Source organism: Pleurodeles waltl, chromosome 1_1 (assembly GCF_031143425.1).
Source record: "Pleurodeles waltl isolate 20211129_DDA chromosome 1_1, aPleWal1.hap1.20221129, whole genome shotgun sequence".
Taxonomy (NCBI): Eukaryota; Metazoa; Chordata; class Amphibia; order Caudata; family Salamandridae; genus Pleurodeles; species Pleurodeles waltl.
In genome coordinates this window covers 951,645,658-951,662,949 of record NC_090436.1, presented here as the reverse complement: position 1 = coordinate 951,662,949, position 17,292 = coordinate 951,645,658, and the positions used below count along the sequence as shown (strand labels likewise).

At 44.3% G+C, this 17,292-nt stretch overlaps 1 protein-coding gene across 2 annotated transcripts in view; it reads right to left on the bottom strand.

Annotated features, from left to right (window-relative positions):
* AP1AR (adaptor related protein complex 1 associated regulatory protein) overlaps positions 1 to 16,910 on the bottom strand; it is a 190,270-nt gene extending 173,360 nt beyond the window's left edge. The window contains exon 1 of one of the 2 annotated variants that reach the window (XM_069230200.1): positions 16,534 to 16,910. In XM_069230200.1, the coding sequence (XP_069086301.1) occupies positions 16,534 to 16,607 (74 nt within the window). In that variant the 5' untranslated portion in view covers positions 16,608 to 16,910. The remainder of the gene's footprint in view (positions 1 to 16,533) is intronic. The other variant, XM_069230201.1, reaches the window with a different exon arrangement.
* Between the last annotated feature and the right edge of the window lie 382 nt (positions 16,911 to 17,292).

Below are 17,292 nucleotides of genomic sequence, written 5' to 3'. Positions count from 1 at the left end.
AAATGGGATGTGTCCACGTTGTGTTTTGGGGCATTTCCTGTCGCGGGCGCTAGGCCTACCCACACAAGTGAGGTATCATTTTTATCGGGAGACTTGGGGGAAACAGAGAATAGCAAAACAGGTGTTATTGCCCCCTGTCTTTCTCTACATTTTTTTCTTCCAATTATAAGAGAGTGTGTAAAAAAGACGTCTATTTGAGAAATGCCCTGTAATTCACATGCTAGTATGGGCACCCCGGAATTCAGAGATGTGCAAATAACCACTTCTCCTCAACACCTTATCTTGTGCCCATTTTGGAATTACAAAGGTTTTCTTGATAGCTATTTTTTACTCTTTATATTTCAGCAAATGAATTGCTGTATACCCGGTATAGAATGAAAACCCACTGCAGGGTGCATGTAATTTATTGGCTCTGGGTACCTAGAGTTCTTGATGAACCTACAAGCCCTATATATCCCTGCAACCAGAAGAGTCCAGCAGACGTAACGGTATATTGCTTTAAAAAATCTGACATTGCAGGAAAAAGTTAGAGTAAAACGTAGAGAACAATTGCAGATTTTTTCACCTCAATTTCAATTTTTTTTTTTCAGTTGTTCTTTTCTGTAGGAAACCCTTGTAGGATCTACACAAATTACCCCTTGCTGAATTCAGAATTTTGTCTACTTTTCAGAAATGTTTCGGTTTCTGGGATCCAGCATTGGTTTCACACCCATTTCTGTCACTGACTGGAAGGAGGCTAAAAGCACAGAAAATCGTAAAAATGGGGTATGTCCCAGTAAAATGCCAAAATTGTGTTGGAAAATTGGGTTTTCTGATTCAAGTCAGCCTGTTCCTGAAAGCTGGGAAGCTGGTGATTTTAGCACTGCAAACCCTTTGTTGATGCCTTTTTCAGGGAAAAAACCACAAGCCTTCTTCTGCAGCCCCTTTTTCCCATTTTTTTAAACAAAAACGAAATTTTCACTGTATTTTGGCTAATTTCTTGGCCTCCTTCTGGCGAACCCACAAAGTCTGGGTACCTCTAGAATCCCTAGAATGTTGGAAAAAAAGGACGCAAATTTGGCGTGGGTAGCTTATGTGGACAAAAAGTTATGAGGGCCTAAGCGCAAACTTCCCCAAATAGCCAAAAAAAGGCTTGGCACATGAGGGGGAAAAGGCCTGGCAGCGAAGGGGTTAAAGAACGTGTGGGCCTCTGATCACATAAGACATTCAGTGCAGTCATCAATTGATCATAGTTTTAAATACACTGGCTAGTGCCCCTTCATTCACAGTACTTCAATACCCGCTATCAAGAGCACATAAAAGGACAAGCAAGATGGCAGCAGTAGCGGAGCAATGAAGCGTCAGGTACACTGTGAGATCGCAGCAGAAGCATCAGTGATATCAATGTTTCTGGGACTTTTTAGGCATCTAAACAGCGCAAATAAAAAATGAAATCCTGATCAAGGTTTAAGGACATCTGTCGATTGTCCACCTCTTACCTGCAGAAGGAGATCTAGGACTACTGCCAGTGACAGCTGAAAAGTGATTAGGTCCTGCCACATCACACCTTAATGCCACCGGTCTTTCTTGGAAGTAACTTCTCCAAGAACAGCAGAATCCAGGAAACAGAACCCTTCATACTTCAATTCAGCCGATATGAGGTGTGGGGAGCATGGGTGGCAGGTAGGTATTTGCCATATATACCCCTTGCACTAATCTTTCTATCCTTGATTTCCTTTCTTAACAAGCACTCCCCTGGCCAACCCACTGCTCTGGCATACAGTGCTTATACCTCAATCACTAAAACCAGAATACCTGATAATAATCAGTTCTGTGATATTGTTGGCATTTGTTTTTAATTATCATATTTTAAAACTGTGCTGGAAGCGGTGCATCACTTAAGAAACTACCACTGAAATATAAATGTAAATAAATGTTGCTACTACACAAATTGGGAGGCAGGGATTTGCATTAGGACACGTTTAAAAGAAAAGAATCTCCTTGGAGAGTAAAAAAGGAGGAATGTACTTAACGTGTTTAATATGACAACAGCGTTGGTCAGTTAGGCATTCAAAGGGACCGATTTGACCTTTCGTTTGAGGGGCAACTAACTTTGAAGATAGAAAATGAACACATGAATCTTGCTGGGTAATATTTCTTCTGCACCCAGCAGGAAGGCCTCCAGTTGCTCTCAGCAATTAGGCCTACGGGTTCCAAGGAAAATATCAGCTTAGACCAAGGTGGAAATAGATATTGAAGTACAAACATTGGACCATAATGAAAACATTTCAACAAGGTGACATGGACACTTTCTGGTATCTCCTACAACAGAAGTATGAATACAAATAATGTATGATGCACATAACTTGATCAATACAATGAAGTTCCAACAACCATTGATTAAGAAGTACAACCAAGCAAGAGGACATCACAAAAACAGTGACTTGCCTCTAAAAACGTGTACAGTCAGTAACTTGCTTCACTGAAGAACAAGTTGAGTTTTAATTCACAAATTCAAGAAGCATTTACATGAATTCATCTAACATTTTAAGCATAACCACACCAGATTCTATACACTTTTAATGAGTACCCAAACATGAAAGAAAGAAACCTGAATGCCTATATGTGCTTATTATTCATGAAGCACAATTTTTAAAATTGCCCAGGCTAGAATGGGCTGCTTGAGGGCCCATCTTCTTCTGCTACAAACAGTGCCGCTATCGTAGTGTTTGGCAGAACTTCACAAGTTTGATACTTACTTTACGTTTCATAGTCGAATGAAAAAACAGAAGATTGAGACTAAGTCCAAGTCAAGCAAAATGAAAAAGTCAACCAAGCCGTATAGCCATTATCCTGTCCATACTCTTAATTCCCTGAAGATATTCTAGGAAGTACAATAAATGTGCAGCCTTTGGAAGAGACCGCATGCCCAGTGTTAACCGGGTGTGAGATGAGAAGATAGGAACCATCCTTAAATAGATTAAGTAAGGGAAACATATGGGTGCATGCCACCTAAGATGCATCTACGCCACAAGAGCACAGAAACTGAAAATCACTTAAAAGTATTTATGCCAAAGCGTTACATTGTCTGAAGTTAGACTTAGCACTGCACATATCCCTGAGAGTCAGTCAAAAAAGTGTACAACATACAATATGACAAGTTAACATCCCAACCATAGGTAACATAATGCATTCCTTGCAGTGTGGCTCACAGCTTAAGTTAGATCGCAGACTGGAGTACAAATAACAAGAGTAGTTTCAATAACAATTAACACGGATGTAGCTTATGATTTGGGGTCTTTGCGCCCTTTGCAAGAATCCAAATTAATCAATCTTTACTGAGAAAGTCAAAGTAACTTAAAAAATGTATTAAAATCGAAGTGGAAATATGAGGGGTATAAGTTTCTACATCGATAGGTCAATGACACACAACTTAATACAATTACAGACTCTTCCAGACTTGAGCATGTTGATGGAACGGCCAGTCACTCATTCGCGATTTCATTCTTGAGGGATAATGGGCGATATTGAACAATCATGTAGTATTCATGGACATACATTGCATCTTGTCTACTGGAAGTTGTAATGATAGCTGTTACGATAGATGTTAAACATTAGTACTTCGGCTCTTTCTTTGGAGGCAAAGGCCATCACCATCCTAGACCTTCTTTTCAAAGAACCTCTGTAAAGCATTGGAAATATTAACTTGTGTGCTAACCAGGATGTAAATAAATGAGGTGAGAAATGCCTCGCAATTTCTATTTTTGTTACACTGCCAAAAGTTATTTTTCTTCTGTAAAAACTTCAGGGAATGCTGAGAAAAAAAAAAAATAGTAAAACGTTTTCCCTTAATTCCAAATTATGCAGTGGTGGAAGCTGGGCCAACAATTGTAGTGACAGCAGAGGCACACGAGGTCAGAGAATGAAGGGGCACATGTATGGTGGTGAGCTCAGCCACACTGCAGGTAATGTGTTGTGTTATATCATTTGTATAGCACTTATGACCGCTATACGCGCTGCTCATCTGCTTATCCTCACGGAGTGTCTCCTACACTGCACAAGGGTGTGGTATCAAAGAAAGCTTTGTCAGAGCATCAGACAAAAACAAACAGCAAGGCACAGTCAGTCAGCTATCCATTTCCTAATCACACGCGTGTTCCCATGTAGGTATGTATGTGTGACAACATGGTAGAAGTGCACAAAGGTCTCTGAATTTGCTACTCTGTAGTTTACACTAGTCACTTGCCTTACTTTGGTCTTGCTCACTGTGAAACGGTTTAATTAGCAGAGAAGGCAAAGGATGTTAAGAGTCTCCTTATGCATCAGACTGCTTAGGCCCATCTAGTTACAGAGTATAGCATCTTGCTTATGGTTAACCCCCTTATACATCCTACAAGAAGCAAGAGGTCTTCATCACAACACTGCATCCTTCACAGATATAACTGTGCATCTGGACACCCCATGCCCACAGCTGCAATCCGGACACCTTATGCTCTCTTCTCTGCATGTTGGGCCTCCCTGTAACATCCTCACTATCATGGCAAACCAGCCTCTTTCATTTGTGAAGATATATCCACCAGTAGATCTCTTTTGTTCAATATTCCAACACCCTGTTCCACCAAGCAGTCTCTTAGTAAGTCACCCTCCCTGTTTCCTCGCTTTGTGTCTCTGTTCCAGTGTGGGTTACTCCTCACTCTTTCAAGTTGGCTTATGGGTTAGGTCACAGGCCCATTGAGTTGCAGTCCAGTAAATGTTTGGCCACCCACAAAATGCGAGCCAATGCTCTGGCACCAAGTGAGCAGGGGGAGGCTGAGGTAAGGGATGAGACAGGTAATGTGTGCAGTTCTACCATTCAGTGGTCTAGAACAGACTGTGCGGTCGCATGCAAAAAAACGAATGGACTGGACAATGATCACCACCCGCATTTGTTGTAGAACCACCAAGTGCCTACACCAAACATGCGAAACCATACAACTCAGTAGGTGTTAGTGCCATTTGGACCCTGATGGACTCACATTTCCATTTATTGGGAAGACAGATAGGAAAGTTGAAAAATACCCCAGCAATTGCTAAACGCGTTCTTGTGATAATGCGTTTACTGATTCCTTGGTACATTTCATTTTTCTTTGCATAGTTTAGTAGCTAGTAGAAGTAGACGGCTGAAAACAGTTCTTAACCCAAGTGATCTTCATTGTGAAGACTTGTATTTTCCAACTGACTGCAAAGGAAATTGTTTAGAGAACGGAATCAGAGTTGAATAGAGGCAATTTGTTGGCCAAAGTAATTTCTGCCCATTATGTGCATATTTGAGATTATGCACGCTATATGCATTACTATCTACACAATGTGAAAATGTGGATAAAGTGTGTTATCTCCCACTACTTAAACATCTTCCCTGTTTGAGAATATTTATGACTTAATACATGATATTTCTGAGAGAAGTCATCATGAACAACGTTAGGCTTCGCCAAGCTACTTTTAATACATATAATTATCTCTTATGAACTTGAGATGCATATTAGTTTCGAGTGCATATTTCATAATTTTGGTAAATTGAGATGTAAACTATAAAGAACTGGGCTGAATTTATAGGGTGACGATCGTGGAAAACCTCTTGTAATCGATGTAAAAGAGAACCCAACTGAAAAGTTACTTTTGTTTGATGGTTTTATGCAGCATTCCTTGTCCGTGTTCTTTTTCTGACTAAACGCTACTTTAATAATTGCTCACTTTGCAAAAGAAGCAGCTCTAACAAACATCGATTACTACAAAGCCCTTCCAAAGGTTCCAGAATTCGAGAGTAAAAGCCTTCTTTGTGCACAACAGTTAACTGCAGAATTTAGCAGAGCTGAGTCAAGAAACGTCATCAACTCACAATGTGCAGTTCACACCGTCAACATTCTTTCGTCTTACGAGAAAGCACGTGTTGAAGTTGAAAAGGGTCCCAGGAGTGTCCAAAAGCCCACTGCATCTTTATTTATGTACTGCTACCTGCTATTCGGACACGGACTGAAGTCTATGAGGGCGGAGTCCAAAGAGGAGCCTAGAACATTTCCTAGGGGCTTAATAAGTTGTTACATATTAAACGGAGGGGGTGGGGTCGGCATGCATCTCTTCAGAGGGAAAGATATATAAGCACTTATTTAAGGGCATCCTACAAAGCCTTGCACCAGATACCCAGGGGCGGGCTCCTCCACAATGGCAGAGGAGCATCGCCCCACTGGCTGAGCCAGCAGCAGAAAAACAAAACGATATTTGAATATCGTGAAAATCGATATTTGAATATTGTGAAAACGATATTTGAATATCATTTTATTTTTCTGCTGCTGGTTCAGCCAGCATGTGAAGGGAGGGGTGGGGTTGGGCCACCGGAGGTGGGAGGGGAGATGAGGAATTGTGTGCACTAAGTGCACATGTATGTTTGGTCGGTCTAAGATGGCTGCCCAAACCACTTGCGCACTTAGGTTTCTCTAGCCCGGACGTGTACACAGCAGGACTGGAGAAACTGCACACGCCTCAGGGTTGTGTCTGAGTGGCAGCCTGAGCCACTCAAACCAATCCTGACGATGCTTTCATGCTAGCAAAAGCTGGGACACCAGAACAGGCAAGAGGACGAGCAAGGTGACAGGAGAGGACAGCAGCAGAGGCAAACGGTATCGTCTTTTTTATTTTTTTTATTTATTCCCCCGTCGTCCCCCTGCCTCACCCCTTGATATTTGCAGCAGCTGCTGCTGCAGCTACCTCTGTGAGGAGGAGGTGGGAGACAGGCCCAACTCCCTTCCTTGTGGGCGCATCATCTTCAGCTGCCTAAACTCTAGTGTGATCAGCACGTGCTGCTGATGCAACCCTCAAAAGTTCTTGTACAAAAAATGCCAATATGTTTGGCTCTAAAAGAATGTTGTATGATAATGTGCAGCATTAAATGAAGATAACATGGGAATGTATATTTATTTGTTTTGGAGCAAAGATCTGTAAAAAAATATTGGTGTAGGTAAAAAAAAAAAAAGTTGACAGTTGCACAGTCAAGCCAGACCTAAAATCTATATAGGTTAATGACTGCCCTTCTCCCTTCTGCAATGCTACCAGAGAAAAACAACATAAATTATCTAGTTATCTAACATGCTTTAGTAGCATTACAATGTCATGCGTCTGCCCCTAATCACGGTTGTGTGGAGGGCAAATACTTTTTTGTGGAAGCCCACAACTTTTGCCCAATCAAAACATGCACTCCTGGCTCCCAACATGTGGGCGGAGCAAACGCCATTCTCCTGGTGATACTCACATAAATGTCATGCCAGACCATAAAATGGTATCTTACTGGACATTTGAGGAGGACATGCCTATCATTTCTCCATCCATTTTTCAAGCTGACAACCAATAAAAGGATGCCTAGTTGGAATCTGGTGCGATGTCCTCTTCACCTAATATCATTGTCAGTATGCACTTGATGACCCAAGGGTAGCCACCCACATCAAGCAGTCATGGTTCCGCTTTAGAATTGACTTTGTTAAATGTTTTATTATTTATGGCCCGGGATAATGGTGCTACGGAAACTATTAAATACATATCTTGCTTTCTGCTGATTCGGGTTGCTCTTTGCCAGTAAGATGCTATCTATGAAATTGTCAAAGGGTTCCAGTTCAGGCATGTATGAGATCGCACTCTTAGTTACAGAGGCCACGCCTGTCATTACACTTCTTCAGCTGCCCCCCTTTTAGAGGCCCTCACCTTTTTCATCCCACTTAAAGCACTGCTTATTCTAAATAGGAGGGATCACCATCAGCTGTCGACTCACCTAACATGTGGGAAGCAGTGCTAGGCCTTAGCAGAAGTGTGCAATGTAAATGTTATATAACATCACATAACAGATCAGCTATAGGTTAGGGTCAAGATTGTGTGAAAAAGGAAAAAAAAAAAATCCCTCTCCAGAATTACAAACAGTCCAATATAGTGCCGGCAGCAGGATTACAGACAGGCCTTCTGATAAATGATGTCAATCATTCTTTGCTACCAACTTAGTCTTTCCAACCATGTCCTGGAATAAAGTAACTCCACCTTGTCTTTGAATACTTTCATTATCAATCAGTAACCTCAAGATCCCTGAAGCAGTCCATAAAGCAGCCGCTGATGCTATATTATTTACAGAGGTTGTAGCACTCTCCTTTAAGCATCTACATGTCTTCATAAAATGACAATGAGGAACGTAACAAGTTTTACTATACAGACCTGCACTGCCTGCAAGAACAAATTTTAAAATCAAGTATTTTTCCTGCATGAGAATATCAATTGGAATGCTCTGATTATTTACCAGTAATTTCATTACTCAGAGACCTTCTCTCGATTGGCTTCCTTACCTAGTAATGCCTCCTGCACCTCCACTGACATCCCTTTTCCCATTATAAAAAGCCTACCCCTTACCTCCTGTAATGTCAACAATCTCCACCGAAACCAGTTGACCTGGACATAGAGGGTGGGAAGGAGGGTGTAAGGAAGCCAAGCAAGAGAATGACTTAGAGTAATGCAATTATCGGTAAGTAATCAAAGCATTTACCTCCTCCTCCCTCTCCGCTTGGCATCCTTACCTAGTGAGGTAAACCCAAGCTAAGAAAGCCAGGACAACTGAGTAAATGCAGAAAACAATCTTTATTACAATGAGGAAAGCCACAGTTTTGTCACCTCAGACAAGACCTTAAACCCAAAGAGGTCCTCTGCTGCAGGACCTTGAGTGACTCTGTAGTGCTTAATAAATGCAGATGGGATTGCCCAAGTTGCCGCCCCACAAATCTCATCCAAGGATGCCCCTTGACAAAGGGTCAGAGAAATTAACAATCACCGAAGTGGCCCAGCCCTGAACCCCTAATGAAGCTGGGATGCCAAACTGAGAAGAAGCCAAGGCAACCAAAAAAATAAATCCACCTGCTCAAAGTTTGCACAGTAGTTTTGCAACCTTTTCTGGATGGTCCAAAATTCACTAAGAGGAGTCCTGATGGAAACTCTCCAACTTCTCCAGATAAACTAAAACAGAAGTAATGGCCACCAGTAAAAGCACCTTTGATATAAGAGATAGGAGATCAATGGAAAGAAGAGGCTCAAAAGGTGGGTAACGTAAAGCCTGCAGCACCATAGGCAAATATCAGAAAGAACATACAGGCGACAGTTTAGGGCAAATTTTAGAAAACCCATTAAACAATTCCTGGGCCAGACCCTGAAGATCCACCAGATTACCCCAAGGGGCCCGGAAATCCCTGATCACCGCCCACTGAAGCTTCAGAGTGGGAGAAGAAAGACCAAATTGAACCCATCCTTTATAAACTGAAGGATATGAGGAAGAGAAGCAGACATTGGCCCAATTTGCTGCTTCCCCCACCATTTTCCAAAGGAAATCCAGTGCTGAGCATAGCAAGCCCTATCAGAGGGTCTCCTGGCAGCCAGAAAAGCAGAGGAAAACAGCAACAGAACAACCTAGAGCCATCAATCTCAACCACCCAGCCTGCAAACCGTCAATATTAGACGAACCAGGGACTTCCTGGAGGATAGGAAAGACCAGAGGAGAAGGGCTCGTAGGCAATTACCACTCCCTATCCCTCCTCATCCTTCCTAGAAGAGGAAACCAGGAAGAGCATCCTATGCTGGAGCAATCAGAATTACCTGAGCTCCACTCCTCACCCTGAACAGAAACCAATGAATCAAAGAAAAAAGAGGGAAAGCAAACAGAAGATCCCAAGGCCAAAAATAGGACAGCACATCTATCATCAAGGCTGACACCTCCCTCATCCTGGAGGGAAATTGGGGAAGTACAGCATTGTGAGCAGATGCAAACAGATCCACCACCCAACAACCCCACCTCTGAAAAATCCAAATGAACAAGCGGGGACAGAAAAAAAAGTCACGAGGAGGAGGAAATTGCCCTGTTCGAAATACCTGTCCAGGAGTTTTGAAGACCCTGATTATAAATCACCATCAGAGACAGGAGATGAGTCTGTCTCCAGCAGATAAAGTGATTTGAAGTGAGAGACAGGGTACAGGCCTTTGTTCCTCCCTGCCTGTTGATGTAGGATTTTGTTGTGTTATTGACCATCCTTATTAGGACAGCCTTCTTTAGAATTCACGGGGAGAAGGTCAGCAGGCCCAAATGAATGGCTTGAGTTACCTCCAGTTTACCGACTTGATACTTTGAGAGACCGATCACACATGCTACAGCTGATGTGAAGTCATTCAAGCTCCACCATCCCTTCGTCCTCACATCTGTGCTAATTATCACAAAGGGGAGAGGACATAAGGACTCCCCCTTCAGAAGATTCAACGGATCCAATCACGAGGCCAGTTCCTGACTCAGGACCACCGACACAGGAGGATGGAGAGACATAACCTGCGAGATATTAGAATTGAAGAAGATAGCAAACAGGGATGCTCAGGTGGAATCGTGACCAAGGAATTAAAAAAACAATAGCTATCAGATCCCCTGAACTCTCATTCAGTCCAGTGTCCTTGAAAAGGGAGACATCAGAAGGCCCAGAATATGGGACTGAGTTTTCTGCAGCCTGCTGTCTGGAAGTGTGACCGCACTAATGTCTGTGGGAAATCGGGATCCGATGAAGGCATGATCCTGTGCTGGAAGCAACTGTGATTTCTGGTTGTTGATGAGGAAACTATGAGATGTCAGAACCTGGACTACTTGATTGGAGTGGTCGGTTGCCTGACATTAACGGAGCCAGAACCTTTGTGAAAACCCATAGGGCAGATTTCAACCCAAATGGGAGCACACAGAACTGGAAATGAATTTCCACCCACTTTAAAACAGAGAAAATGCTGATGTGAGAGGTGAATAGGAATGTGCAAGTAAGCATCCTGCAAATCGATGGTAGCCAGAAAATCCTGCAATGAAACCAGAGGAATGATGACTTTAACGTTATCATACGAAAATGCACAGTCTTTAAAATGGTCGAGTCTTTTTACAATGAGGACAGGACGAAAACATCCTAAATATTTTTGCACCAAAAACAGAATGGACTACAAACCCTGACCCCGTTCCTCCTTGGGAACTAGGAGGATGTTCTTCTTCCGCAGCAATGCCAAATTCCTGTGCAACAAGGTCTTCTTTCGAACCAAAGTTTTGGGGACAGGAATAGGGATAGCTCATTTCTCGAGGCAGAGAGCTGAACTCTATAAAGTATCTGTTCTAAATGATTGTCAGAAACCAATGATCCGAAAGAGATGCTTTCACTGACAGAAATATTCCTTGAGCCTTCCTCCCACCCACTCCAAGGCCGGAGGACAGGAATAGTCAGGACTGCTGCATTGAGGTGCAAGCTCTGATGGACCCCTCCCGAGGCTTCCCTGGTTTACTGGGCTGGTTTTTGTGAAGTCTCCCTTACTAGCATCCTTAGAAACCCTAGACCAGGGCTTAAAGGGCCTCCCAGAAGAGGACTTACATGATAACAAATGTTTCATGTCCGTAAAAGTTTTTTCATCATTTCATCCGGCTGGTTGCCGAAAAGCGTCTTGCCCTCAAATGGAAGCTTCATCAGGGATGTTTTCTGTGAAAAGTCAGCCTTTAATACCGGGGCCAAACATGTTGTCGAGCCATCACCACCAAACCAGAAGCAACAGTTGCCGCTTTGATGATATCAGCCGAGATGACAGTCAATAATTTTGACTGCTGCTTCATTTGCACCAAAATCTCTCATAAATCCGCTCCCCTTCTTGCATCAGTTCCACCAGAGAATCAAAGTCCTCCACCAAGGACTGTGAAGTCAAAGCAGCAGAGGAGGCTGCCCGTTTTGTGAAATTGGTATCCCCAAAAAGGCATTTAAGGCAAGTGTCCTCCTTCTTATTAACAGGGTCCGATGGCGAACAGTCATCAGGGTTCAAAGCAGACCTGTCCAGTGAGGGAGATAAAATAGAATCCACTCTAATGGCCTGAGGCAGTACTGCTTTGCCTACTCCTATTGATAGGATTTCTGCAAAAAAAAACAACGAATCTGAAATGTATCCAGCTCCCTTCAACCTCCAAAAACGTCATCCAGGTTTGGCAGCTAAAGCCTTTGCTTACGCCTCATCAGTCATGGCACGGACTTGCTTACCCATCACCTTGTTCTCAGGATTACGACTGATACGCTGCACAGACAGCTCTCCTGCCTCACCCTCCGACAAAGGAAAAGGAGAACACTTCTGCTTCTCACATCTCTTTTCCTCCATAGTAAGACAACCAACTGTGAGGAGGCAGGCCTTAAATAAGACCTGGCATTACTCAAAGCCCAATAGTGAAGACATATACAAACCCCCAATTGAGTCACAAAAGGGAACAGGAAGTCAATCCTAAAGGGCCACAGCATTGTTATAATCCCATAAGGTCGCCCCCCCTTACTTGCAAAACCACTTTGTTAGCATGGGAGAGCAACGCTGCCCCCAGCTGTGCTGCATCATTCCTTTCATAGAGAGGCAACACTCACCCTAACCAAGAAGTGTCTCTGCACTCCAACATCCCAGCGAGACGCCGTCCACCAAGTCAGGAAGTGCTTCAGAGTGCAGTTGCCACAGCAAATCACATGAGAAACCTCTGTTTGTGCTGCTGCATCTGCCTGCCAGATCTAGCAGACCCCTGAGCCCCACCCCCATCAAGTCTCCACCAACAGGGGAAGCCTGCTTTCAATTTCGCTGTAGCGGGTGCAACACACTCGTCCTCTGGAGATGACGAAAAGAAACCATAGGTAAGGGGGGGAGCTTTTATTGTGGGAAAAGGAATGTCAGGGGAGGCGTGGGAGGCCTCACTAGGTAAGGAACCAAGCAAGAGGATGGAGGAAGTAATGTTCACTTGGACAGTAGGAACAATGCAATAGAGAACAAAAGCTTTGACACAATGAAAGTTTTAGCCTAGATGAACTGACAGTTAAATTGTGGAACCCCTTGTATTAGATGGACTCTCAGGAAATGCATCCATAATCGCTGAGGCAAAAAAAAAAAAAAAAACACATTAGGTTGGCCCTGAAACGTCAGCAGTGCGCACAGATGCTCACATGACCAGCACACCATCTCTATACATTGAGCCAACGCTAGATCATAAGATGAAACTTGTGGAAAACGTTGAGGCACACACTTTCATGTTCCTTACGTGGAACATGTGCTAGGAAGGCAGAGCTTCTTCGAGATGAGTGCATAAAGTGAGGCGGAAGGTCTCTATATCTCCCACAAAGCACATCCTCAAAAAATCAGACATGACCCCTTCAGTGTGGAAGGACGAGTCTGCACTCCTAAGGCCTTTTGTACATAGCTAGGTGTGCAGCAGGACTCATTGCCAGCTGCATGGCATCAGATCCTGGCTACCTTCCTTTTTTTTTTTTTTATAAACAACTTTTATCAACTTTCCACCAGAAGGTGCATTATAGGCATTGTAATATATATATCGGAGAAATTTAGGAGTAACAGTGTTTCCACCTTTCTCATACAATCTGTCTCGAAGACACTATTCCCACTCTTCAGCCCCCACACTGCAGTCCACCATACATTATGCATCAGACATTTAGACAGCTAATCCAAACTATTCTCACCATTTACTCCAAATTTGTGTTAATTTCTTAGAGCCTCCACAGGCTTTATAAATTGGTTCTTCTTGTCTGGCACACCAATTCATCCCAGCATGCAAATGGGCCATCCGCGGCAGCTCTGAAGCATTCCATGCTTGGGCAAAGACTTTTCAGCTACAAAGGTTGCAACGCCCACTAAGGCTCTGTCCCTAGAGGACCTCCCATGTCTGCCATCACACCCAAAAATGCCAGTTTGGGTACCTTCTTAGTTTTTGTCTTGATTTCTTTGGTTTCCGGTCCTACCCTCACAAGGCAGCGTAGTGAATGATGATGGATACTCTATGGCAGTGGTTCCCAACCTTTTGACTTCTCTGGACCCCCACTTTATCATTACAGGAGCCTGGGAACCCCCACAGAATCATTATAGGAATCCGGGGACCGCCCCCCCACTGAATCATTACTAAAGGCTGTGGACCTAACCTGTTAATATTATTTAATTTTCTAAGCAGTCGCAGACCCCCTGAGGAGGTTTAGTGGACCCCCAGGAGCCCCCGGACCACAGGCTGGGAACCACTGCTCTATGGCAAACTGAGAGTCCCATTACCACATAAGAGAAAGAATTACTCCTTTCTATGCCCATGCATCATTATTCAACCGACAAGGCAGCTTCGGGTATAAACAGACCGAGACTGGTGAGTCAATCTAATGATGAAAAAGACATGTTGTGAAGTGCTATCCCTCACACAGCACACTCACAATCGAAAAAAGACATAACAAGTCAGAAAGAGCAGCACCAACGATCAAAACAAGTAGGATTTTTTCTTAGATCACTGGTGCGCCTGGTCATTTCACCACTGGATTGACTGGTATTTCCAATCTTGCAGTTTCATCTATTTCTACCTATAGAGACAGTGGATTATCAAGAGTCCCATCATGAAAACAGTCTATTTGGAGGCAGTCACAGAATTGATGGAGCTAGAATGAATCCTTTACAGTATTAACCATGGGGTACTGGTGCTGCCAATTGAACCTTATTTTATATTCAAGACAGTGATGGCGTTTCTTTCTATCTTAAAGAACAGATATATTGTTTGGAAGTCAGATGGTCTGCTCCAACTAAATAGATTAGTCAGCTACATTCATGAGATCCTATAGTCTGCTGGTAACTTTTGGGATGACAGGTCAGGTACAAAAACCATCAGCAGCATCCTTAAGCAGAAGGAATGCATCTACTATTGCATTAGCCTACCCAGTTCATGAAGTTCTGATATGAGATGACATTAACACAAAGTCCATAAAGAGGGCTTAGGATTCCTAGACTAAAATTTCAGATGTACTAGTTGTGGGTACTTTTAGGGTTGCAAATGTAATCAGCGGCCAGGTTGGTGTGGAAATTCCGCATCCAGTTTTCAAGTCATTTCTATTTGTCTATTTTCCATAAAATTGTGGGCATTCCAGGTGTACAAGTGGTCTTTTCTCGACAGCCTAGGCTAAAAATTGGTTTCAATTGTCATTTATTCATAATAAGTCAGGCTTGTGAAAAGTGGGACAGGGTGGCTGTCCTTACGCCAGTTACTAGGATCGCTTTTACTGTTAAGCATACTCTGCTCTGTCGGGGTCTTCAAAGATGGCCCTTCATCCGCCCTGCTTCAAGCCCAAGAAGGCTTTGAAAGGTTCAGTAAGTTCTGGGGTAGATGGAGGTGATTTTATCCGGACTCCGAGGTCAGAGAAAGCTAGACCAACAAGGATGTTCTCATCAGGGGAGCAGTTTCACCTCGAAGTAAGGACTATGACGAGGAAAAGCAGGGATAAGAGTAATGAGGATTACATGTGAGTAAAAACATTCAAAGAATGTTTCGCTTGATAGACTTCAACTTACGTTTGGGGATTCAATGAGGTACATAACCACATGGAGTACACAGAGATGTTACACAGAATTACAATGTAAACGGAATTGATTAATATCAACGGATAAACCACTTTGCGTGTACTATATACATTATCACATGGAGACGAGTAGGGTGTTTTGTGTCTCCAAAGTCCTGCTTCGATACATACAACTAAAGTTAGTGCGCGTGTCAGATAGAAAAGTTGGCTTCGAGGGGAGAAAGAAATCCTGAATGACGACAATTAAGTCAGAAGGTGTGGTCAGAAATCTCAGAATTTGTGACCGAGAAGGTTTTTAGCTGGAACAATATTGCATCATTAGGTTAACATACAGTATCCAGAAAAAAACATATGTATAAGCGTTGCACTCAAAATACACTGTTCAGAATGTACTTCGAAAGTACAAGATACCAGAAAAAGCAGTTTCTCGATCGCTTTGAGCTTTGCCACCCATGATGCCTGGGCTATGCTGACACATTGGCGCAGAAGGCACATGCTCATGCCACTGCATATCACTGCTAGACGTTGGATGCTCCGCTGGCCCGGGCATCTCATCTAACGAGCGCGTTATCACATTTCACAAGAGACCAGAAGTAAAACAAGGATGCTGTTGACGGTCTGTGGGGACAATCCATATCTTCAGTGAAGGAGAGGGCGCGAGCATCCCCGCAGACGCCATGGAACCCAGCTTGGACAAGCATTTTCACCCTATATCACACCACCTACAGGCTAAGCTGCACCAACCCAACACCTATGGCAATACATCATATTTAGCGACAGAACACCTATAGGCAAACAGCACCAGCAGCTCGTCATGTTTAGTAGCACGCACAGCCAGGCGTCCAGCGGCGGTTCCCTCACAGCAGAACGACACTCATCGACATCAGGCTAAACCAGGTGGAGTGTCTCAGGCTGCACTGTAGGTAAGGCTGTACATAAGGATCTCACGGGAACAGACAAGACGACACACTGGGGCCACGTGTGGTGGTAGCCGGCAGGGCGGGGGAGCCACCTGCAGCAACAGCACTTGATAACAATGGCTGTGCCCTTCTCCCGGACACACAGGGATATAAGAGCAGCAAAGCGCCGGGTACTTACTATACCACCCCATCACTTCTAACTCCCTCATCCCCGCCCTCCTTACCCTCCTCCTCCTCGCTGGAGGCGGTTGCTCTCTTTCCGGAAGAGCCCGCAGCACTGGGTCCAGCAGATCCCCATCGCATACTGTCCGGCGGCGAGGCGTCCCCCGCGCTTCCGTCTCTGGGGCCCGTCCGACCGCACGCAGGGTCCGGCAGCGCCTTTGCCGCATGCAGCGTGGAGAGAGGATAGCGCCTCGTCACTGCGGCCGGGAGCCCGCCCGCCGGTGCATCCGCACCACCGACATGACCTCACGCAGCCCCGCACCAGCCGCCGTTCCCTCTCTGCCGAGCTCTGCGCCGCCGCTGCCGGGAGCTGTCAGCGCCTTCCGCAAGCAGAGCCGGCTCCTCCCACCGTCCGAGGAACGAGGCACTCCCCCCTCTCCTCCACTCGCCAGCCTCCGACCGTGCACACTGCACGACGGCATTCCCTGCCAAGGAGAGCGCGGGACCGCCCCGCCAGTGATGTCAGCCAGGCAGGTATACTGCTGGCTCTGGAGGTTAGGTCTGGCTCCAAATACCTTTAGCTTTATTCAGCGCGCAATGCACCTGAATTATGGTAACCACCTAACACGGAGGCAAATTCTGGACAGGATAGTAAACAATTCAGGACAAAGGGACAATATTCAAGACAGAGGGTCAACATTCAACAGGACAAAAGGTAAATTTTACCCACACATCCATAGAGAGGCCACATCTCACTTCTTTATCAGTGGATTTATTTACTAGTTTGTACATCGCATTATTTATTATCAATGGTCTTTATG